General features: G+C 39.8%; 2 protein-coding genes across 2 annotated transcripts; one reads left to right on the top strand and one right to left on the bottom strand.

Annotated features, from left to right (window-relative positions):
• Window positions 1-4,959: 4,959 nt before the first annotated feature.
• LOC122556284 (C-C motif chemokine 20-like) lies at window positions 4,960-6,662 on the top strand. Its single transcript, XM_043702911.2, has 4 exons — window positions 4,960-5,226; window positions 5,345-5,462; window positions 5,832-5,912; window positions 6,364-6,662. The coding sequence occupies exons 1-4, from the start codon at window positions 5,133-5,135 to the stop codon at window positions 6,395-6,397; spliced, it is 327 nt and encodes a 108-aa protein (XP_043558846.1). The 5' UTR covers window positions 4,960-5,132; the 3' UTR covers window positions 6,398-6,662.
• Window positions 6,663-12,797: 6,135 nt separating this feature from the next.
• Window positions 12,798-17,395, bottom strand: LOC122555788 (C-C motif chemokine 20-like). Its single transcript, XM_043701931.2, has 4 exons — window positions 17,230-17,395; window positions 15,256-15,373; window positions 15,077-15,154; window positions 12,798-14,755 (listed from the first exon to the last, which is right to left on the bottom strand). The coding sequence occupies exons 1-4, from the start codon at window positions 17,309-17,311 to the stop codon at window positions 14,689-14,691; spliced, it is 345 nt and encodes a 114-aa protein (XP_043557866.1). The 5' UTR covers window positions 17,312-17,395; the 3' UTR covers window positions 12,798-14,688.
• Window positions 17,396-25,701: the final 8,306 nt, after the last annotated feature.

Genomic DNA, 25,701 nt, shown 5'->3' with positions numbered 1-25,701 from the left:
TCCAGCTGTCCGCTGCAGTGGCCGGTATATTGGGTCCAGGTCGATGTGCTTATTGATTGAATCTGTGGATGAGTGCCATGCCTCTAAGAATTCCCTGGCTGTTCTCTGTTTGGCTTATCCTATAATAGTAGTGTTGTCCCAGTCGAACTCATGTTGCTTGTCATTTGAGTGTGTGGCTACTAAGGATAGCTGGTCATTTCGTTTCGTGGCTAGTTGGTGTTCGTGGATGCGGATCGTTAGCTGTCTTCCTGTTTGTCCTATATAGTGTTTTGTGCAGTCCTTGCATGGGATTTTGTACACTACATTGGTTTTGCTCATGCTGGGTATTGGGTCCTTCGTCCTGGTGAGTTGTTGTCTGAGAGTGGCTGTTGGTTTGTGTGCTGTTATGAGTCCTAGTGGTCGCAGTAGTCTGGCTGTCAGTTCAGAAATGTTTTTGATGTATGGTAGTGTGGCTAGTCCTTTGGGTTGTGGCATGTCCTCATTCAGTTGTCTTTCCCTTAGGCATCTGTTAATGAAATTGCGGGGGTATCCGTTTTTGGCGAATACATTGTAGAGATGTTCTTCTTCCTCTTTTTGCAGTTCTGGTGTACTGCAGTTTGTTGTGGCCCTTTTGAACAGTATCTTGATGCAACTTCTTTTGTGTGTGTTGGGGTGGTTGCTTTCGTAGCTTAGGACTTGGTCTGTGTGTGTGGCTTTCCTGTATACCCTTGTAGTGAATTCTCCATTCGGTGTTCTCTGTACCATCACGTCTAGGAATGGGAGTTGGTTGTCCTTTTCTTCCTCTCTCGTGAATCGGATTCCTGTGAGTGTGGCGTTGATGATCCGGTGTGTGTTCTCTATTTCCGTGTTTTTAATGATTACAAAGGTGTCATCCACATAGCTGACCCAGAGTTTGGGTTGAATTTGTGGTAAGGCTGTTTGTTCTAACCTTTGTATTACCACTTCTGCTATGAGTCCAGAGATGGGTGAGCCCATGGGTGTGCGGTTGATTTGTTCATATATTTCGTTGTTGAATGTGAAGTGTGTTGTGAGGCACAGGTCCAGTAGTTTGAGTGTGCAGTCTTTGTTGATAGGTTCCCTGTCTTGTTGTCTGTTCTATATGTCCAGCAGTTGGCTATTGTTTCTCTGGCTAGGGTTTTTTCGATAGAGGTGAACAGTGCCATTACATAGACAGGGGGCGAAACGTCTGCAACACAAATTCCCAGCTCGGCGAACAGAACCACAACAACGAGCACCTGAGCTACAAATCTTCTCCCAAACTTTGAATCTCATGTCTGCAGCATATGCCAGTCACATAAACAGCAAACTCACTACATGTGCATCAACCATAAGGCCATATCTCAAAGCCTAGTCTTCAGTCAAGTCAAGGGAGACAGCCTTTAGTTATGTGGTCTTTGGCACTGTAAGTCAAGGACAGCCTCCAATATCAATCCAAGTGCTTGGACACAGTCAGACAGGTGAGGTGGTCATGGCCAGGGACACCTACAGTTCTGAGACAGGACCACGATCAACCTGTTGGCAAGGTTATATCTCACGGAATACAGGGAGAATGAGCCATTTGGATACAGAACTGGCTCTAAGGTAGAAGACAGAGGGTGGTGTTGGAGGGTTTTTTTCAGACTGGAGGCCTGTAACCAGTGGGGTGCCACAAGGATCGGTGCTGGGTGCTCTACTTTTTTCCATTTACATAAATGATTTGGATGTGAGCATAGGAGGTACAGTTAGTACGTTTGCAGATGACACCAAAATTGGAGGTGTACTAGACAGCAAAGAGGGTTACCTCAGATTACAATGGGATCTGGACCAGATGGGCCAATGGGCTGAAAAGTGGCAGATGGAGGTTAATTCAGATAAATGCGAGGTGCTGCATTTTGGGAAAGCAAATCTTAGCAAGACTTATAGGCTTAATGGTAAGGTCCTAGGGACTGTTGCTGAACGAAGAGACCTTGGAGTACAGGTTCATAGCTCCTTGAAAGTGGAGTCACAGTAGATAGGATAGCAAAGAAGACGTTTGGTATGTTTTCCTTTATTGGTCAGAGTATTGAGTACAGGAGTTGGGAGGTCATGTTGCGGCTGTACAGGACATTGGTTAGGCCGCTGTAGGAATATTGCCTGCAATTCTGATCTCCTTCCTATTGGAAGGATGTTGTGAAACTTGAAAGGGTTCAGAAAAGATTTACAAGGATGTTGCCAGGGTTGAATGATTTGAGGTATAGCGAGATGCTGAACAGGCTGGGGCTGTTTTCCCTGGAGCGTCGGAGGTTGAGGGATGACCTTATAGAGGTTTACAAAATCATGAGGGGCTTGGATAGGATAAATAGACAAAGTCTTTTCCCTGGGGTCAGGAGTCCAGAACTAGAGGGCATAGGTTTAGGGTGAGAGGGGAAAGATATAAAAGAAGCCTAAGGGGCAACATTTTCATGCAGAGGGTGGTACATGTATGGAATGAGCTGGCAGAGGAAGTGGTGGAGGCTGGTACAATTTCAATATTTAAAAGGCATTTGGATGGGTATATGAATAGGGAGGGTTTGGAGGGTTATGGGCCGGGTGCTGGCAGGTGTGACTAGATTGAGTTGGGATATCTGGTCGGCATGGACAGGTTCGACTGAAGGTCTGTTTCCATGCTCTGTACATCACTATGAGTCTATGACTCTTCTGTTGGTATACCTTCAAATGAATTCATCCACTTCTTAGTAGCTCTCCCTGTCAACCCCAAAGGTCACCATCGAACCTGTTTACCTATGTCATTAGCTCCCTACTCACCCTACACTAAGATCCTCTTTTCTGCTATATCTGGGACAAATGTTTTGAACACTACAGCACGGCCACCACTTGACTGGGTGCACAACGATCTTTCAACTATGGTACCAACACCAGGGATGCCAGGGTATCCTGGCAATGGCAATCACTTCCATATTTGGTGAGTGGGAGAATCAAGCTGACGTCGGATGAGCAAGTCATCCTGGGGGTGCGATACCTTATTAATGAGTGCATTTGGGAGACTACTGTGAGAAAACCTGCTCAGTCTCAAACAGAAAAACTCCAAGAAACTCAATGAAACTGACACTTTGCCCATTTCTGGTAAAACCAATGCCAGAATGATTAAGAATATATAACAGAACTAACTGCAAATCAAAGATGTTTATAAATATTACATATCAGCAAGACAAATCAATTTTATAGAGCTGTCAATATCTATTTAATTATTTACTTGCTTGTCCAGCTCCACAGTCTACAAGTAAGTTGGGACTTTTGCATCCCAATTCTTGGGAGGACTGATGAAGACTTAGGAGAAAGTGAGGACTGCGGATGCTGGAACATCAGAGTCCAAAAGTTAGTCAATCAAATTGATTTGTACTGATTTTTACTGGTATCAAATGTAATTTGAATACAGTATTGTATCTTTTAAGTTCTCATGCCCATGAAAAGATGGGTGGGACGGTGGCTCAGTCGTTAGCGTTGCTGCCTCACGATGCCAGGGACCTTGGTTTGATTCCAACCTTAGGTGATTGTCAGTGTGGAGTTTGCATATTCTCCCGGTGTCTGCGTGGGTTTCCTCCGGTGCTCTGGTTTCCTCCCATAATCCAAAGATGTGCAGGTTAGGTGAATTGGCCATGCTAAATTACCCATAGTGTTCAGGAATGTGTAAGTTAGGTGCATTAGTCAAGGGTAAATATAAGATAATAGGGTAGGGAGTGCGCCTGGGTAGGTTACTCTTCGGAGGGTCGGTGTGGACTCATTGGGCTGAAGGGCCTGTTTCCATACTGTAGGGATTCTATTAAAAAAAGACTATAAATATTCTTGTAAAAGCTGTTCTGTTATGTACTCAGAGCTGAAAATGTGTTGCTGGAAAAGCGCAGCAGGTCAGGCAGCATCCAAGGAGCAGGAGAATCGATGTTTCGGGCATGAGCCCTTCTTCAGGATCACATTCCTGAAGAAGGGCTCATGCCCGAAACGTCGATTCAATCCTGAAGAAGGGCTCATGCCCGAAACATCGATGTCATTCCTGAAGAAGGGCTCATGCCCGAAACGTCGATTCTCCTGTTCCTTGGATGCTGCCTGACCTGCTGCGCTTTTCCAGCAACACATTTTCAGCTCTGATCTCCAGCATCTGCAGTCCTCACTTTCTCCTGTTATGTACTCAATAAACTTCACACAAACATATTCATAAAAAAAATTGTATTTGAAACTTCTTCAGTGGTCAAATCCTCCACAAACAAACGATAACATCACTGAACCTTAACAGCATATAATTCCCTCCAAGAAAACATAATTTCTTTTGGCACTTAGCTCAGCCACTAACACCAAGGATTTGCTAAAGTTCTCAAAATATGTAAGCAATTTTATTAATTTCTTTTTCTAATAAAAAGGTAAGAGTTTTCATGTAATCCATCTGTACTGATTGAGAGATTCAAATAGTGCCTTCGCTTGATTGGCCTCCCTACTCTCAGTTGCCTAATAAATGACTGATTCATCATTAATGCATTGTAATATTTAAGTGCAATTACCCGTTCTAAGATTAATTACCTTTTATATTATGTTGCACATTATTTATTAGTTTCTGTAGAAAGGGCCAGCTATTACATTTTTGAGTATTCATGAACATTCCTTTACATAAAGAATATAATAATTATTCAGAAATGTTAACGAAGAAAAGTATTTTTTTTTGCATTAAAATATATTAAAACAAAGGAACCTTTTAACAGGTAAAATTGAGTGTGGTATTCTAGTAAATTGAAGTTGAGATCTTGCTACCGATACATCTTGGTATTGAGGTTAGGGGTTTTTCTTCTGGCTTTGACCTAATTGGATAAAAACTAACAAAAAAAAACTTTTTTTCATATGTAAATTAAAGTTATTGAAATTTGAGCACTCATGCTCAGCAAATCTTCCTTTGATGGTGGGTAGGGCTGATAAAAGGTGATCATGAGTGTTGTGGGAGGATGAAAAATAATCGGATATCCTTTCTGATTGGAGCTTTACGTCACTCAGTTCTCTTTCTGAAAATTCCTTTTCATAAATTTCCCCAGGATGTTGAGAGAAAAAGGTATAAAAGCAGATAGAGAGTTCGTCAAATCAGATCCATTCTACGATCTGTTGAGTGCTAATACTTGTTGCGATAAATCAAGAAAATGACTCAGATGATGCATTTCTGCATGAAGCTGACCATGTCTATGTTGATGGGACTGATCCTGTTCAATTTGATGGACATATCTCCATTTGCAGGTGACTATGTGCTACTTTTTAAAAATCTTTCACCTGAACATGCATTATCTTTTTCACCGTTCATGAGTTATTTTCTTTCTAATCAATGTTTATTACTGTGGTGTTTATTTTTACACAGATGCCCAGTCTCCAGTAGACTGCTGTCTTTCATATTCAAAGAAACCTTTACCACCAAGACTAATTGTAGGCTATGTGAGGCAGTTTGGGAACGAACTTTGCACTATTAATGCAGTCATGTAAGTGTAAATTGTTGCTTAATTTGTTGAAAAGTGATGTCATGTTTTAAAGTTACCTTTATGCTCTGTAAATACAGTCAAATATTTATTTAATAAGAGCCAAGCAGAGTCAAGCGACAGCTTCATTTGCTGCGCTTAAGGTGATTCGTCCACCACTTAGTCTGTGAAAACATTTTGGTATCTGCAGCATTGCTTATATTCTCCATAAGTACATAAGGGATTTGTACTGAGACACCAGAGATGGAGTTTAGCTGAGGGTGGGTCATGGACAGTCCTGAGTCTGGTTAGCAGAACCCCAATGTTAAAATACACCACATGTAAGAAATATACCAATTTAATCAAGGTTCTTTCAAAAATATTTCTTTACAGATTTTACACAAGAAAAGGAAGAAGAGTTTGTGCAAATCCAGAAGAGGTATGGGTGACCAGGATTATCACTGGTTTCCTGAGGTAAGGGAATAAATCACTTTTGTTAATATACAAATTTTTACTGAACTATTATGTGCAGAACATATTTTTTTATGAATAATAAGCTGTAACGCATTGACTTTGTTTGTTAAACTAAGAATGTCTTTGCCATTTTAAACATATAGAATTCACAACCTCACCAATTATTTATGTTTATCAAATTTGCTTATCAAGTCAAGAATACAAATGAAGCCATTGTCTTTTTCAAAGAATCCGTATGGAATATTTTATCATACATTTGTCCTGTAAGCCATGAGCTCAACATATTTTGCCTTGGGACAATCAAGATTTTAAAGCATGATCACTTTAACAAGCAATAACAACTGAAGAGAGCAGTTAAAATAATCTATTTAACGAGCCTGAATATTGAAACTGCCTGTAGTTTGATGTTCAAAGGTATTATAACTCATTTCCTTTTATGCTTATTTTCTAGGAAAGAACTGAAACAGAAACAAATGGTTCAGTGACCTTAATTCTATGGGCGTCACGATGTCACCTTTTAATAATCACAGGACAGAACCCTGAAAAACATGTTGCTCATTTCAGCATAATGATCCTCTGCACATCTCAGCAGTTTCTCAAAAAAAAGTCATTCAGCTACTAAGTTCTCTAAAATTAAATTTATATTTCTACCTGTATTGACTGGCAAATTATTATTTACTGTGAATGCTTGTAAATTATGCACGTGCAGAAAACAAATGTCCCTCACAGATCAATAAACAATGCTTCTAAAAAAATATTTTGATCTCAACTCATTTTTTAATGGCTCAAATGCAGGTTAAAACTGCTGAAGTGAATTCATCTGTCTTAACCATTGCATCATTGCAATGGATCAGTTTTGCACATGTACATATATATTGTGAGACCATAAGAAATAGGAACAGGAGCCCACTTTGCCAGTCAATAGGAACCTGGCTGATCTGATGTTCCTCACATCCACTTTCTTGCCCCTTCCCGGTAACCCTTGATTTCCCTTTTGAACAAGAGTCTATCTCAGCCTTAAATATACACAAGGTTTCTGCCCCTGTAGCTCTCTATGGAATGAACTTTCTGAGAACACCATGATGTTTGTCAGGATTCATCAATGAAACAACAACCATTCCAACAAAAAGGGTGGATTGCTTTTCTCATTTCCAAATTCATGCAAGAATGTTTTTTTAATAATTCCCATTTGCTTGCTTGTGGATACAAGACCTTTACCTCAGGAGGCCAGTCTGTGAGTATCACATAAAAATGGAAAGAACTGTGGATTCTGTAAATCAGGAGCAAAAGCAGAAATTGTTCTGAGGAAGGGTCACCAGCCCTTAAATGTTAACTCTGATTTCTTTGCACAGATGCTATCACACTCCCTCTTTGCCTGTACAGTTGGGTAGAGCACAGAGTGCCAGGTATTTGTGGCACACTGTGTTTGGAGCGTACTGTTTGGCCAACTCCCAGGCCGATCCGAACATCAATACATCACCTTCAACAGACCTAGCATCTCCTCCACCATGGCTCTGGTTGAAGAATGGGCAGCATTGTATCTACACTTCACATCAGTCAGGAGTCATCAGGTGTGTTTGCAGAGGGTAGCCCTTGTCTCCCAGTAATATCATACCCTCACCACTGGCTGCGGGAGGTCAGTCATCTCTGCAGGAATTCCTCAGGGCAGTGAGCCAGACCTAACTATCTTTGGCTGTTCAGTTCACCAATTCACTTTGCAGCACAATGGGACAGTGGATTGCATTGCCACTGTAAGGCCACTTTGCAGTCAGGGCAGCACCTATCACAGGCATCAGAGCAGAGCGCTTTTAGCTTGCACACTTTGCATCTGGATATCTGCTTGCAACATCTCTGCCTTGCATATTTTTACGCATTTGGAAGGTCCAGCCTTCTGCCAACTTTTCATATTTGTCAGCAGTGATCAGCCAAGTGGGTGGACATGTTGCAGGTCCAGTGCAATCCGTCTGGGACTTGCTGGTAAGTCAGTCTCGGAGCTGCACAAAATTAGTCAGGGGCCTGGTCGCTCATCAGTTGTGGCTGCACTTCCAGTCAGTCAAGGAGATGGGCAACAGTCAGTCCTGAAGATCTGTTGACTAACAGTTAAGGCAAGTGATCAAGGGCCACTGCTGTAGTGGGCAAGTTGGGGAAGTCGAGTGGATATTGGAGCAGCATGTGATGGAGTGTAACTCAGCGGAAACATGTAGGAAAATAGTACATTGGAGAGATTACGGCAGGATGAGAGGGTCTTTGATAATCACTACCACCCTGGTTTCAACAGGGGGACAGCACATCATGCTGCTTGACATGACTAAGCTATAGGCCTGGGTCCAGAAGGTAAAATGGGGAGATGAAGTCTTAAATGAAAGGTTTGGGTGGGAATGAGTGGAGGCTTAGAACAGATGGGGTCAGCAGAGAGTGCAAGGAATGGCTGAGGATCCTGGAATTGTGTTCATTAGAGTTTAGAAGGTTGAGTGGAGATCAAATAGAAACTTACAAGATAATGCATGGCTTAGAAAGGGTGGACGCTGGGAATTTGTTTCTGTAAGGCAGGGATATTAGGATCTTAGAATTAGAGGGGGTCAATTTAAAATGGAAATGAGGAGACATTTCTTCAGCCAGAGAGTGGTGGGTCTGTGAAAGTCATTGCCACAGAGCGCAGTGGAGGTCGGGACGTTAAATGTCTTCAAGGCAGAGATTGATAAATTCTTAACTTTGCAAGGAATTAAGGGACACGGAGAGAGTGCAGGTAAGTGGTATTGAAATGCCCATCAGCCACGATTGAGTGGTGGCGTGGACTCGATGGGTCGATTGGCCTCACTTCCACTCCTATGTCTTATGGTCTTATGGTCTTAAGGAAGAAATGAACATGAAGGTTGGGGGTGTCACCTACATGAACAGGCTGAGCCTGAAACTCACACTGTAAAGTTTGTCCTGTGTTGCCTTCCATCTGCACCAGAATCACAAATTCATATTGCAAGCAAAAACATGGTTTAACCTCACCTGGAGTAGATGGAGTAGGTGTATTGTTCTGTGTGAGGACATGGGCTGTACATGTGAGTGATCTGAGGTGCCTTAAGAGGTCATTTCACTAATCAAGGGCTTGCACAGTGAAGCTGAAACATCTATAATTGCAGAATTCTGTATGCGAAATGTGTGCAGTGACCAACTATGTGAAATACAAATCCTGACCACATGCTATCTCCATCACATCAATAGTCATTAAAAATTTATCATAGCCATCTCTGAAGCAGAGGTAATCACAGGTGATATTAAGGGTGTTACCTCAGGCCACAATTCATAATTCAACCACTCATTTTTGTTGTTCATCCATGGGATGTAGGGGTCGCTGGCTGGGCCAGAATTTATTGCTTATCCCTAGTTGTCCTTGAGAAGGTAGAGGTGAGCTACCTTCTTGAACTGCTGCAGTCCATTTGGTGTGGGTAGACACACAAAGCCATTAGGGGCTGAGTTGCAGAATTATAACCCAGCGACACTGAAGGAATGGCAATATATTCCAAGTCATTTCCCAATTTCTCACCCAGAACTGAACTGATTAGCTGGCAAGAAGTGGGAGAGCATCTCAACATGGAAAACTTGCCCGATTATTTCCTCATCAGTAGTTTTCCAACAACAGCTGTTGAACTAACTGATCTATAATTCCCGTGGCTCCCAGCTTTCACTCTTTCTAAATCACAGACCTACATCCATCATTTTCCAATCTAAAGAAACAGATTTCTGAAACAAGAAAAGGTCGGACTATTACAGTTGAGATATTCCCAATGTTTTCACCCACATTCTTTAAAATATTGGGATAGAAACTGTTTAGCTCTGGAGATTTGTCAATTGCACTGCCATTATTTTCTTCCTTCCTGTTATTTTGTTTATGTTAATTTTGTTGTGTTCCTGTCCCCGATTCAATGTATTACTGGCTTTCCTGGTGCGTGTGGTACACTGACCTCTTCCTCTACTGTAAATGTTGACACAAAGCAATTATTCACCAATTATCATCACTTCAGCCATTTCCTTATTTTCATTGACAATGTCAGCATTGAAAGGGTTAAATTAATAATGGTTAAAGCTTTCGCCAAATAGTTAGCAACAAGTGAAGCTGGAGCTAACAAACAAAGCATCCAGGCTGAAAAAGATTAATAGGTATCAAAGGCCTTGGGTAAGAAATAGACAACGCCTACAGAGACAGTGGGAAACACAGATGATAATGGACACATGGAATTGAATGTGAAAATTGTAATGTGGACGCTGTAATCTGTATGAAGCTTGAAGGAATTTTGTAATTCAGCTGAGTAAGGTTTGAAGCCCTCTGTGAAAGCTCCTCTCCATATGTGCCTGTGAAATAACAAAATAAACATAGAGTAACACAGCACTGAAACAGGATCAATCTGTACATGCTAACCAGATTTCCTAAAATAAACTAGTCTTATTTGCCTGCCTTTGGCCCATACCTCCTGGAGCCTTCTAACAATTTGATACATACCCCTACAAAACCATTGTCAGTTTTTAACAACCCCTTATTGCTCTTCATGGCTTTTGTCCTTAATACAAATGTCAAAAACTGTCTGATACAAATGAGCGGTCCTCTAGCTATTTGAGGAGGATACAAGTGCATTTCTGTGGAACTGAGGTCTTCAGGGCAGGCAGAGATAACTGGGCTTCTGCTGTTAAGGGATAGTCATGAACAAGAGGGGTTCTCATGACAAATCACATAAACTGAGACAAGCTTTTTATTTCAGATTCATTTGAGTAATAGAATTTGATTGCACAAAGTACCATGTTGGGATTGAATTTAAATCTTTACATTATTAGCACAGGTTCAATGATTACTAGGTGAGTGTCATAATCACTTTGTCATTCTGTTATCATATTTATGATACCCAGCTCTAGTCTCTCAACCCCTCTTTGAGTTGTCTCACTGTTGTCTCACATCTCGTACAAGATGAACAGAAATTTCTTCCCATTAAATAAGATCAAAAGACATGATCTTTGGCCCCTGTCACAAACATCATACCCTCACCACTGGCTCCCTGGAAGATATCTGGAGATAAACTAGACCATTTGCAAACTTGGGGCAGAACGTTTCTGATGGCAGACTTTACTGCTCCCTTATGAGATATGACGGTAGGGAATGTATTTCTGCCAACCTTAACTGCCTGATAGGTTTTCAATGTTCCAAGGAATGCTAATTGGCTGGAGGCAAAACTTCCAACCCCCACTCAGGAGGAGGTCCTGCCTCAGAGTTACCTCTAGCAGAAGCTAGAACCAGGACTATGAGCAGTCCGCAGATTCAAATTCCCAGAGTCCTGCACCAGGTAAATTCAGGGGCAAGATGATCTCACAGCAGGAAGGAATGGCGAGGTGAAGCAAGGCCTGGGAGAGGTTAGGGTGAGAACAGCCATTATGAGGAATGCTCAATTAGGAAAGGGGACCACTGAATGAGATGGAAATGTGTTGCTGGAGAAGCGCAGCAGGTCAGGCAGCATCTAGGGAACAGGAGAATCGACGTTTCGGGCATTAGCCCTTCTTCAGGAATGCCCGAAACGTCGATTCTCCTGTTCCATAGATGCTGCCTGACCTGCTGCGCTTCTCCAGCAACACATTTCCATCTCTGATCTCCAGCATCTGCAGACCTCATTTTCTCTTCAAAGACCACTGAATGAGGCAACTCCCTTCCCACACAAGTCCTAAGGTGGGAAGGCCTTACCACGCTTCTCAGAATCTCTACTGTAAACTTGAGGCTGAGTGGAACGCTGCCTTTAAGTCAAAAGTCTCAATTTAGAGCAAGGCACACTTGGCCTCATTTACTCCATAAAAAATCATGATCAAGGACGGATTGGAGGGTACCCTAAGGCCATCCAGGGAATTATGCAGGTCCACCAGTGCAAACCTACTGCTGGAAGAGCTCTACAATGGGCTTCAAAGCACACATCCACTCCATCATTAAGACTGCTTCCTTCCACATTTATTGCATCAACCAGCTCCAGTTCTGCTTTGGTTCTTCAGCTGAGAACCTCCATGCCTTCATTCCCTTCAGTTTTGACTATTCCAAACAATGGCTGACTGGCCTGTCATCTTTCACCTTACAGAAACTTGATCTCTAGCAAAACACGACCACCTTAGTTCTAACTCATACCAAATCCCCTTCATGCATTATGTTTGATGCAATCCCATAGATAATCGAACAGTCTCATGTTTAATTGCACCAATCGAGATGGGCTCCAAGTCTAGCTGCAATTTTAACATTTTATCACCATTTTCAAAACTCTCTATTGCTTTGTCCGCTTCTATCTCTGTAACCTCCTCCAGCCCCGCAACACTTCAGCATGGCTGTTCTCTTCCACTTCCGACCTTTTGCACATTCCTAATTTGGCCACTGGCAACTACGCCTTCCAAGCTTTGGATTCCCACCCTTTAGCTCTCGGCCTCTTCCACTCCTGTGATGTACTGAGGAAGAGCTGCACTGCCAAAAGTGACACTTCTCAGGTGACTCATGAAACCAAGGTGGCATCAGCTTCCTCAATCAGACATAAAAGATCCCAAGATACGGCTTCAAGAAGAGAAGTTGAGACCTGGCCAGTATCTATCCTGCAATTAAACTACAATATAGACCTTGGGAATACTTGCCATATTCAACTAGATCTGTCTATATTTCTTTGCATTACAATGACCATTCTTCAAGTTGTACTGTTGGCTTTAAAGACACAATTGCAAATTCTTTCTCCATTCTAAGCAATTTCTGATGGGCACTCCTGTGCTTAAATCTTAAACAGACACTGAAAGCAAACAGAGCAGAGGGTAATGGTTAACATTACAAAGTAGACAAAATAGATTCAATCTTCTTTGGAAACAGTCAAAAATAACCAAAGTCACACACAGGTTTACATTATTTTATTATGATAGAAATAACAACACTGTAATTAATTGACCAAATAACATATATACTCACGCATTAATGTAAAATGTTGTGGCAATACACGGAAACGAAGAGTTACAAATAACTTTTTGGAAATACAAGGAAGCATCAAAATGAAATGATTGAGCAAGCTGTTCAGTTGTATCAAACTTCTGCAGGAAAAGCTTAAAACAGGATAGCCTACCTAACATTAAACTGGACACTGGAAATGACAAAAGCATATCTGACCTGGTCAATCCAACAAAACCATTCTCACAAGTGTTTTGAAGCATGTGCCAAAATTGGGAAAGCTGCCTCACAGACTAGTCAAACAACAGCCTCGCATAGTTATTCTCACTGAATCATACCATACAGCCGATGCCCCAGACTCGTCTGTCTATCATCACTATCCTTGGTTACATCAGTACCACCAGCAAGCTACCCCCATCACAACTAAGTGGTATGTAGTCCAGTGGGTGTGTCCCTGGGTGTGTTCATTTAATTTAATTTCCTCCCAGAGGCACTTTATCAGGCAGGAGAGAGGCAGCTATTGACATCTGGTCAGACAACATCTGAGGAGCAGGAGAATCGACGCTTCAGGGTTTCATTCCGGATGAAGGGCTTATGCCTGAAACATTTATGCTCCTGCTGCTCGGATGCTGCCTGACTGGCTGTTTTTCCAGCACCACACTCTTTGACGCTGATTCCCAGTATCTGCAGTCCTTACTTTCTCCCAGCTATTGACATCCATAACCTTCCAGCCTCCCCTCCACTAAAGTCTCTAAGGAAAAGTGTCATGGAAATGTCACGGAAGCTTCATGTCCTTATGTCAGTTGAAGTCCTTAAGTGGGCAATTATTATCCAATGAAGGGGCTCACCTCACTCTTGGTGGTATTAATCCAGCAATGTGCAGGGGCTGACTTTCCGGGAAAAATAACAGGCAAAGTTGTGCAATGTTACTTTTGGGAACCTGGGGAGGTGTAACCTGTTCAAAGACATTAGTGTCAGATTGAGGAAACTGGCCTCAGGAATGTTGCGGGGACTGGTGGTCACTTAGAGCTACCCTTTGCCCTTAGTGTGCCCCAGCATCCACCTCCATGATGCCCATCTCGCCACCACATGAGTGTTGTAGTAGCAGCAGCTACCACTTCTCCATTGGTGCTGTCATTCAATAGAACTACTGGTGTATGTTAGGCTGCCAACTGTCATTGAGTAGGGCTTCAGCCCTATGGTCCTTGCAGAGAAGGTTCACTGCTGTCCAGCTAACTCCTAAGTGATACTTACTTCAGAAGGGTGTCCCTAAAAAAATGAAATAAGACTGTTGGGTGAAACCCATGTTGACATTATTAGGTGCTGCCAAATAATTTCAGACTCCATGAAGTCCAAAGATCAAACATAGCCAAAGGAAATCACTTGTTAATTGGGATGCTCTCTGATAGTTGCACAGAATATTCCATATTATTCTCAGCTCCTCAGATAATGAACCAGTTTATATTTACATTCAGTAAGAGCTAGATGACATTCTCATAAGTGGCATGCAACATTCAGCACACAAATGCTTAGCAATGTCTATCACCAACAAGACAAAATACCCATCACCTCCGACATTCAAAGGCAGCTTTGAAGCCCCACATCAATACTTTGTCAGTGAATGTGGAAATACATTATTTGAAGCTAATATATTCAAAATTAATCTTAAATGCAGCCTCAACTTTTCAGAAACCATGCTCATAACTAAACCAGTATATACACCATTTGAACATGTCATTTCAGCAGCTAATACTACAGTATGGCTTTAATAAATTTGAAACACTTAAGATTTAGCTGTTGCAAAAACCTATACAATAACCTTGTAAGATGGTAATAAGGATATCAGTTAACACTTGCTGTTGTAGGTTGAAGAACTTTGTTTTTCTGGGACATTTTCTCCAGCTTTGCACTAAAAACCAAAAAATAATTTTAATTATAGATCCTTCGAAATATTATTGCCACTTTGATCCCTGTATAGAGAACAGGAGATAAGTTTCTTTCTTGTTGGCATTTTTGGCAACACCTTCAAACTGAGCAACAAAAATTTCATTGAAAGCTAATGTTTCTAACAATCGGACTTAAGATAATTTTATACCTAACTGTGTACCAGTCTGAATAGTTCCTGGCAGGTGAGGTATGCCAATGAAATTCCAAGACAAGCAAAGATTCTTATTAATCCATAACACATACAGAGTCTTTGGGAGGTTGAAAGCAAAGATTGTACTTTTACCTTAAATAGCGAAGTGCACGGTTCACCCATATATGTTTTGGATCTGCACAAACCCACCGACCTTTCACAGTATACAGTCTGTTAAAATAAATGATGGAAAAGATTAACTTTTGATTGGCTTTAAATAAAATTGTGACATTTAGAAATGATTTGACTTTTAGATCTCGAGTCCTACTCACACAATTGCATCTATTCTGCAAGCTTCATTGGACTTCTGCTCCACATAACCAGCAATGCGCATAAATGGGAGAGATCCCTTTGAATATTTCAGGCAACAGTCTTGCACTTGTATACGTACTGGAACAAAGAGTTCACAGAAGTGTTACAAACTGATATGTAAAAAAGTACCTCATTATTACTGTGAGTTTACATACTGGATTGCTATGGTTAAGTCCCATACTACTCTACAATCTCCAGCAACTTTGCATGGTAGCATATTCCTTAATTTTCTGGACTATCATTTTTATTGCATCTTTTTTGTGTGATCAACTGATCAGGCAGCAAAAACACAGACCCAAAGTCAGTAGGTTCTTCTTAAAGTTCATGTGTGTCAAGTCCCAGTGGTGGTCCCAAATGCAATTGCAAAATGGAGGCCTGATTGGCAAAATGGCACAAGTTTTCTGCCAGGTCAACCTATTGGGAAAAGAAATCAGGGAAGAACCTCAAAAGTGCATGTTCCTTTAAACATTTTTTTCTTAATTTCCTTGTGGTGCCAATAACAGCAAGTATGAATAGGAACTCAGGCCTCCACTGCCATAGACCCATAATCCCCTTCCCCATTGTGAGACCCTGAAAGAAACTGGCAGCAAAATTTATTACTAATCTGTCAAAAGCAGGGAGCATCTGGAACTTAAAGGGCAGAAAGTTGGCTCACAGAAATTAAACAAGCTCCAGAAGTTAAAATTCTTAAACAATGGCCATTTCTTTGTAGCTCACAAATTGTTCCAATGTTGAAAACAGGTCCCATAAACAAATACCTGTTGAAATTATTCTTTCAGAAATGAGATGAAGGTTACTGCTCCAATAACACGAAAGGTAAATGATTATGTGATATAATATTCATTCATATCAATCAAGAAGGGCTTAGTTTTTTTCAGTGATCTGTGCTAAACCAATTGATCCCAGTTGGTGTAGTGGATGGAGGAGATAAGATGTCCAATGTCCCTCAGCCCAACAAAATGAAAGCAATCAGCTTAGAAATATAAATGTGCAGATTCATGCTGATTATTGACTGAGGTAGTTGAAAGATGAGTTGACCAGATGGACAAGGTGGAGGAAACTTCACTGAGGTGGATGGACCATCTATATTAGAGGTTGTGCAAATAGCCATATATTAACATAACTGCAAAGAAAATTCGTATGGACTCTCTGCAAGTATTTGGTTCCCTCCATCCCTAGATTTCATCTGGCTGAGTAATTAGTTACACTCAAGTGTGAAAAGCTATGATCAGGATAGGAAAGGACGGAGCAACAAAATTGGAGCAGGAAAAGGAAAGAGAAAAAGAAGGATTTGGACATGGGTGGCATATTGTTTTTGTAAACTGTAGATGCCCCAAAACATATTACACCCAATGAACTATTGCCCAAGTTGTAATTTTGGAAACACATGGACAATTTTTGTGCAGCAAACTCACACAATCAGTAATGCTTTAAAGATTTGTTATATGTTTATGATCTTAAATGGAGGATAAATATTGGCCAAACTGCTGGGGACAAACATCATACTGTTCTTTGCATTAGCACCATAAGATCTTTAATGGTTCCCTAAAATATAACTAGGGTCTCATTTTAGCATCTCATCTCCAATGCCGCTGTCTTCTTTCAGCACTTCACTGGAGTATTTGCCTGGTTTTCTGTGCTCTAGAGTGGGATTTAAACCAACAACCTGTACCACTACTACTTGAACTGTGGCTGACACTAAATGTGTCATAAATTATCATAATTTCGCATTTAAATCATCAAGGCTGCATTCACTTGAAATATTTCAAATATTTTTTGAGCAATTGTATTTTAAGTTTAAAACAGTTTTGTTTTCAATTGCTACATTTTAACTCACTGATGCAATTATTATAACTTCCTACCTCAATATTATGCAACTAGATGATGCCATAACAACCTATATAGAATCAAAAAAGAAATATATTGGGACTTACCTGCATGTGATCCAGAAAACCAGATCATAATCAGGATCACCAGGAATTTCAAATTAGCCAAATCAGTCGCCTTATGACCCATTATCCTCTGTTACTTTTTAGTTCTTACTAATTGATCAGCTCAAGAGAATGCAGCTGAGATCTATTGCTAGTTTCTGCATGCTGTTTGTTTGCTGATGGGACTTTTATAGATGTTTGTTCATTATTGCATTTACCACAACATAGTCAACTCCGCCTGTGACGAAATGTTCCTTCATTAATAACAAAAAATACACACTGACTTCCTGTTCAATTTTCATCATTTTCATATACAAATATAGGCCACAAAGTTAACATGTTGAAAGAAAATTACAGTTATTACTTTGCATCTAATCAAACTTCCTTTGAGTTTTATGCTATTTGCAGCAAATAGAAAGTTTCTGCAATTTACCAGTCCCAAAGCAGGCCAAGCTGAAAGTAACATTAGCAGTCTGTGTCAAAATAAAAATGTAAAGATTGCATTCTAAGTCTCTACACTGATGTGCTGATTGTATATTTGTACCTCCAGCAAAATCAGAAGCACAAGAGCTGGATTTTCCTCTTGGGGCTAATGCAATTTTACTGGGAAAGTAGACTAAAGGATATCAGAGCACAGTCATTCTGGAGACTTCCCTGGGTGCACTGGATCACTTAGGTACATTGTAAGATGGAATGCATTATTTTGTATGCATGTGCTCTAACTTAACTCATTCCTCCGTATATAGGTGGTCCAGTATGATTTGGCAACAGAATTGTACTTTCCTGAGACAAAAGACCATGATCTAGTTGACTGAAGAGTGTCTATCCCTGAGTGCCATGTAATGATCTCCATTGGGAAATATATGCACCTGTATGTTGGATGAGTAATATGGCAACAATGACAATTTTCCTATTAATCCTGTACTCCACATTTATTTTTAAACTTGTGTGATTAATACATGAAATTCACATTGTCAAGGAGATAGAGTTGGCAATGCTGGATGAGGATTGAACCAACTTGCATGCAAGACCCACATCATTAAAGTGTTGAAATTGTCTTAAATTTACTAAGTAGCACTAGCCTTATAAAATTAAACTGCAGTCTAAACAGTATACATTTTTTAAAAATGGTTCTTTCATACTTCCTCTGTACTTTTCATTGGCCAGATGCATTGAGGAATATTGCAGTTCCCCAAAACTTTATTTCCAAGATAAGGCAACTCAGTATAAGTCAAAGGTTAAAATCCTAACATGGCTTAGATACATTTGGGACCTGCCCTTATCCACTGGGCACTATTTGAATGCGCTCTGATGATTTGGATAAAATGAGTGAGCAGCCGATACAGGCATTGTGCAGTACTGCTGACAGTTTTGTCTGCTAAGGCTAAATGTAAAAGGTTTGTTTTGCCTTGCACCAGTTTGTTATTCTGAATCTTCACACTGCAAATAGGTGCTAATCCAATGCATAATAAATTAAACTTTCTCCTGCCGCTGCAGGAAATCAAGATTCTTTCAACCAGTGTATGTAAAGTTTAGCAAAAAGCATAAGAATCAGCAATGTGATTGAACATCCCAAACCAGTCAGAGATATACCATAAGATAACCTCAGCAAATCCTCACCCTCAGTACACTTGAAGAAAGTGTAAATCAATGGTATTTCTTAAGATCTGTATCCAATCTTTATAAATCTTCTTGCCACCTCAAGGTGATTATGAAGAATAAGATCCAATTTAAACCCATTCAAAAGCCATCCACTTGTTCAGAGTTAAAATTGGGCCCAGATCTGTGTTGTGTAGCTAGTCTCCGCCAATAAGAGCAATGGGATAAATGGCCAAGAAACGTGTTTCTCGTAGCTTTTGTTGAGATATAACGGTAACCAGAACACTAGAGCATATCTGCTTCTATTCCCATGGTCCCATTGGATCTTAAATATTCAAGAACTGCTTATACCTCTATTAAACAAACATCAATTTAGACAATGCAGCATTCCCTAAACAGTGCACTGAATTGTCAGCCTAGATAATATACACAAATCCTAGAGCTCGGCTTAAATACAACAGCAAGAATGCTAACAATGCGATAACACTGCCTAATGAATTACACACTGTCTTAAGCTAATTAGGTTTAATAAGATTTATAAGCAATTTATGAAAATTCTATGGGGTCTTATTTGATTACAGTTTGCTATCCATGATTGTTGGAGATGGAGTAATTTCAGACAAAAGTACTTTGAACTTTTTTGAGCAAAATATAATTTGGTTTCCTCTATACCAGCTCCATTTTATATCCTTCATAGTCATCAGTATAAATAGGTTTTAATTCCCTTAATCTTCACAAGTTGAATAATGCCACTTTTGATGTTGCATGGTATTTATTTTGTTGCTTTTTTGCTTGTTTTTCATCCTCTCAGCTGAGGTTAGAGAATTAGATGCTCACAGAGGTAAGTTAATATGATCCAAATTTTATTCAAGGATTCTGCTCATATTTCTTCGTGTTTACTCTTTATGGTTCAGCAATCAAGAATGTGCTCTATTATTTTGTGTCTTTGTGTTTATTTGATTGTTACTTTGGTTTCTGGAGTGGAATTATTTACTAGAGATTGACTTGTGGTTGTATAGTGAGGCCTTCAGTTCAAAAATATAATAGCCACTATTTATCTGATATTGCCATTCACCGCAACAATTGAATAAATATTACATTGTCTTGTCGCACAAACTGCAATTCGCCGCCAACTTCTGTAATACTGTAATACTGTAGATGCCTGTCTGCAGCCAGTAGATGTCAACTGTGGTTCATTGGTATCATAATATAATTCTTTGAAGTTTGCATCACATGTAGACAGGGTGGTTAAGAAGGCATTTAGCATGCTTGCCTTCATTGCTCAGACCTTTGAGTATAGGAATTGAGGTCTTATATTGAGGTTGTAGAGGATATTGGTGAGGCCTCTTCTGGAATACTGCATCCAATTTAGGTTGCCCTCTTTTGAGAGGTATTTCTGAAGCTGGAGTTATTCAAGTTATTAAGTTATTCAGCTGGAGAGGGTGCAGAAGAGATTTACCAGGATGTTGCAGGGCATGAAGGGTTTGAGTTATGGGAAGAGGCTAGATAGGCTGGGACATTTTTCACTGGAGGGTAGGAGGTTAAGGGATGACGTCACAGAGGTTTATAAAATGATGAGCAGTATAGAATGCCAGGTGTCCTTTCCCTTGGGTGGGGAATATCAAGACTACGGGGCATATTTTTAAGGTAAGAGGAGAAAAATTTAAAAAGTCATGAGGGGCAATTTGTTTTTACACGGTCAGTGATTTGTATGTGGAATGAACTTCCAGAGGAAGTGGTGGATGCGGGTACACTTACAATGTTTAAAAGACATTTAGATGAGTACATGAATAAGACATGTTTGCAGAGACATGGGCCAAGCACAGGCAGGTGGACTAGTTTAGTCTGAAATTATGGTTGGTGCGGACTGGTTGGACCAAAGGGTCCATTTCCATGATGTACGACTCCATGGCAGCTTACAATCACCTCTCAGTCAGAAAGTTGTGGGTTTAAGCCCCACTTCAGGGTCTTGGGCACATGATTCTGCATCTGCCTGATGCTCTGTGCAGCATTGAGGTAGCATTACTCATAACCACAACACCACCCACCCTCAAACCAACACCAGCAACTCTAATAACTACTTAGCTCGTAATGTGACCCAGATAAGCACTGGCCAGTGAATTCTAAGTATTCATCAATCTGACACCAGCAGCATGCCCTGCTATAGAAATGAGAACAGAGTGTGGAGACAGTTGCTCCACCAACGTCACATCAGTTTTAGCCTCAGGTCAAATTTCTCATCCTTGAAATTCGTTTCAGTCAGAAATGTTAATAATTAAGAACTCCAGCTAAGATTAAGAGTGAAACAAATGTTAATTTCATAAGAATACTTGTCTTCATTTACGATGGATGGGAATGCATGGGTATATTAAAAGGTGATAGCACACATTTTGGACATCAGTGTTCTAGGTAGCTCAACACTTACACCCTACATTGCAGCCAACATGGTGAGAGACATATTGTTAAACTCTTATATTTCAACTCATCAGCTCTGCTAATAGAAGACTGGTGCATATTTTTACAGGATGTAGACTCAAAGTGCATTGTACTGCAATAGGGGTGACGCACTTTCTAGTCTGCAGCTGTTTATAATTAATGTACATTGATAGGATGTGAATTTATGCACCTACGTTTGCGTATTTTCAAACATGTAGAAAAGTCTAAAGCAAAAGTATAAATTAGCAGTTTATTATACGCATTCATTCACTTGCAGTACAAACATGTTTTATTTGGGTCACTGAATACATCCAACGTTGAGTCATCAGGCTTCACCTATCAGCTTAAATGTTTCACATTACAATTACTGTAGGTTTGAAAAATAAAGAATGTTGAATGTGACTGAAACAGTACTTAAGAAATGAGCAATGCCATCTTCAAACCTAGTCGTCCGATTTAATCTTCTTTTCTCATAAAAATTTCCATTACACATTGGAAACAGTAATGAGCCTCCTCCAGTCTATAAATTCTTCTCTCATTCTCTGGATTAGAATAATTTCAGGTCCTATCAACATTTGTTAATGGATGACAATATAATGGGGACAACGTAATGAGTGAATTAGACTTGAAATTAGAAGATCCAATTTTGAACAGGACATTTACACATGGGTCTCCCAAATTGATTCAATTTGCACATTTTGTCTGGATTATGAGGAAAGTGGAAGAAATTCCGAGTTCCTAACTTTTGATGAGAAGTCTAAATGAAGGGAAATGGATGTAGTAAGGATCTTTCCAAGGCAGAAGAGAATTATAGAGAAGATGAAAGAAATTAAGAATAATAATAATTAAAAAATAATTCATCAGTCATAATGCCATTAAAGTGAGGAAGCGCAGTGGACGATGTTGAGGTTGAATTGTGGACAAACAAGTGATGAAAGCTCCAAGCACCATAGTAATACTCCTAAAAGTAGAGACAAACTGAGAGACTCTGATAGCAAGAAGGGATTGACAGCATGAAGTGTGAGATTGACAAACAGAATAAAAGCTGTAACAGCTCTTAAATCCACAAGTATTCATTAGATACAGCAATACTTAATCCCAGCCCATTGGATTTTCACATACACTTTCGTTGATCAAATTTCATTTTCAAAGTTATCCATGACTTTAAACAACAAACTTCCGAGGATGATTGCTGTAGAATGTTATTAGCACCCAATGAATACAAAGTTCAGATTGACTATACTCTCTCTGCCTGCCATTAAACTAGTTTTGAAGATAGCTTACTCTGCCATCAATCCACTGGACCATAACAATAACAAAACCTAAGTGTAAGTGAATTGATATTTTGAGTAGTAATTGGATTGCAGTCATTCAAGAAAGCTGCTCAACACTACCTTCTCAAGGGAAATTAGGGATAGGCAATAAATGCTGGCTCAGCCAGTGACACCAAGATCGCATAGGCAATTTTGTTTTAAATTGAATTAGTATCACCCTGACTCTGGGCACTAACAAATCATGAAATAGGAATTAACTTAGTTAGAGTTGTCTTGATTGGTGTGACTCAGCTCCTGATTGGATTAGTTGACTGAGCCAATGGAGACAAGTGTGTTGTGCTGGAAAAGCACAGCAGGTCAGGCAGCATTTGAGGAGCAGGAAAGTTGATGTTTCAGACAAAGCCCTTCATTTCTGATGAAGGGCTTCTGCCCAAAACTTCAATTTTCCTGCTCCTCAGATGCTGCCTGACCTGCTGTGCTTTTCCAGTACGACACTCTCGACTCTAATCTCCAGCATCTGCAGTCCTCACTTTCGCTTGAGCCAATGGAGAGTCTACCTCCGTTACTTCTAAAAATTTAGAGAATATTTCAGACGTAACAGACACCTTACACATTTCCCAGTTCATGGTGTTTAGCATGCTTGGAATGCTACCTTGATAGTCAAGTAAGAAAATCAGATGAGTACCTGAGAAACACACTAGCCATTAATTTGGTTTGGTTACAGCCCGCATCGACAGTTCATCTCAGTTGGACACTGGGTGATAGCATGGAAGTATACTCCAGAAGATAGTCAATAACTACAGGTAAAGACAGCCGAGATAAAACTTAGTGACAGAATATTAGTTTGTTGCATTAAAGGCAGGTTTCTTTAGACCTGTACCCAATTGATGCTTGGATCTGCTAGTTGGCAAAATAAAAGTTCACTGTATTTGTAATTACAATTCAATGTCTCATAATGCAGCTACTGTTACAATTTTCAGCTGTCAGTTTCAAATGTTGGAGCTGGTTAACCTCTAAACATTGGTAAGGAGGATGTGTTAATCTCCCAACCTCCTTCGTAAAGTTGTTAAACACTTTTCAAATGAGTCAATGAAATATAAGGCTCTCCTTCAATAAACAACAATTTTGTGATTAACTGTTGGAGAAAAACAGTCATGAAACCGCTTTCCAGAAACATGGTTGGATGACAGTACAATAATTTTGTAGTTTGAAACAAAGTGGCTTGATAAAAAGGAATGGTTGATTAAAGAAGAGGCAGATCAAGCAATGGCATATGAAGGGGACAGGAGGGACTAGATGATCTATGAAACGTGTTCTGTAATCTCATCATATAATGACTACAAATTGTGACTTGCAACCTTCTACTTCCCCACCGTACAACTGCACAAAATACTGTTTAGGGAAGGAACGACCTTTGAAGATGCCTTTCCAGCCCCTAAAGGTGACTGGGGACAGATATCCCATCCACGTGTCTTCAGCGTGAAATGGTGACAGCAGTGAAGAACATGCCCATATTCCCTTTGAGTGCTTGCAACAAATCTGCAATCTTTGCACCAAGTATTCATATTTGAAATGAACTTTGATAAGGCTAATTTGAAAGTTAAAAGGTCACAAGATTCAATCACCTTCCAGTTTATTATAGTGTCAAGTATATACTGGACTTTCCTCTGGTGAAGTGCTGTTTATATTTTAACTAAGGATAACTTAATATTAAATTCTTTTCAGTCAGACCCATGTTGCAATTAGATGCAAGTGAAATTATTCAAAGCCGCTTTGCAGCAGCAACTAGTGACTTTGACCACTCTCAATTGTTGCAAAATCAAACAACAGGAGCTTTTTACTTATTGCACATGGTGTGGCGATGTCACAAGGCTCAATACTGAGACCTACAGCCTTATTCATTCCATGTTACCAATCATCAGTATTAGTACTGAATTGCAGCATTTTTGATATTTTATTATTTTAATTTTTTTTATCCTTACTTGTTCTAATAATTCTTCAATGTGTCATGTGAAAATATTTTAAGTTCCAATTGTTCTTTGATGTAAATATGTTAAGGTATGTGATGGAGAATCCTTTCTTGATGCAACATACTGTTAAATGATTTGTGCTGAATAGCAGGGCAATTTTCTGACTAGGCATTTAAAATGAATGCATTCTGCTTGAATTGAATAAGGTTGTTATACATCCAATCAAACTAAAATTATAAATAAATAATGCATCCATTATGTTTTATCATTTTGAAAGATTGCACATCACTTCATACATTGAGTTACTTATTTAAGTGCTATTATTGATATGCCGGGTTTAACAAATAGATACCATTTAAGTCTATTAGAACAAGTTAAATATTGCTTTAATATATCTGATCATGCTAAGGTGTGTGTCCAAGGCTAATACTTGTGGATAAATCATGCATTATTATTGATTATATTCACCTACAGACTGCCACATGTGCACAATATTTTCTACATTGCATTATATTCTGAAGGATGTATTGGAATTGGATATAGTGTGACATTAAGAGAGAGAAAGTAACACTCACTTCCGCATCTCAGAAACAAGGATAGTCTGTGCTCGAAACATCGACCCTTCTGCTCTTTGGATGCTGCCTGACCGGCTGCGTTATTCCAGCACCACACTTTCTGACCATGACATGTGTGTAACCTGTGATGCCAAGGTTCACAAGGTTGCGTTTTCCAGAAACTGCACCCAGTCCACATGCTGAAAGCAGCATTCTGGGCTGAAGTTTCCCATCTTCTGGCAGTGTTTTTTTGAGTGAAATTCAATGTACCTAGCCCAGCCTAGTTCATGAGATTTTGAACTCATTACTTATACATTCAGTGAAAAGTCACAAATGTTTCATTTGATATCGAGATTCTGCCCTTTTTAGTTTTGCTTTATTTTCTTACCCTTCTCAGCTTTCCCCACAGAAATCAAGACAGGAGAGTTCCAACCTCGAGATTTGAAATCCTTAGAAAGACTGATGGAGAAGAACACTAGATACATAACAGAGAGTAAATGCACAGATAAATGCTACAAATGATTAAAACCTTAACTCACAATATACGTTTTCAAAGAATTTCTTTGCTATTTATCCTTACCATATATTTATTATTAAAATATTAATAATAATTAGTAAGACAAATTATTGAACAAAACTATT

Source organism: Chiloscyllium plagiosum, unplaced genomic scaffold, assembly GCF_037043375.1.
Source record: "Chiloscyllium plagiosum isolate Xiang-an unplaced genomic scaffold, Cpla_swu_hap1 HiC_scaffold_13, whole genome shotgun sequence".
NCBI lineage: Eukaryota > Metazoa > Chordata > Chondrichthyes > Orectolobiformes > Hemiscylliidae > Chiloscyllium > Chiloscyllium plagiosum.
This window is presented reverse-complemented; position numbering and strand designations above follow the sequence as displayed.

Coding starts and splice junctions, on each gene's coding strand:
- LOC122556284 (XM_043702911.2), top strand. CDS start 5,133: ATGACTCAGATGATGCATTTCTGCATGAAGCTGACCATGTCTATGTTG. Junction 5,227..5,344: donor GGACATATCTCCATTTGCAG/GTGACTATGTGC, acceptor ATTTTTACACAG/ATGCCCAGTCTCCAGTAGAC. Junction 5,913..6,363: donor ATTATCACTGGTTTCCTGAG/GTAAGGGAATAA, acceptor CTTATTTTCTAG/GAAAGAACTGAAACAGAAAC.
- LOC122555788 (XM_043701931.2), bottom strand. CDS start 17,311: ATGGGTCATAAGGCGACTGATTTGGCTAATTTGAAATTCCTGGTGATC. Junction 15,374..17,229: donor GTTTTCTGGATCACATGCAG/GTAAGTCCCAAT, acceptor TCTTTGTTCCAG/TACGTATACAAGTGCAAGAC. Junction 14,756..15,076: donor CGTGCACTTCGCTATTTAAG/GTAAAAGTACAA, acceptor TTTGGTTTTTAG/TGCAAAGCTGGAGAAAATGT.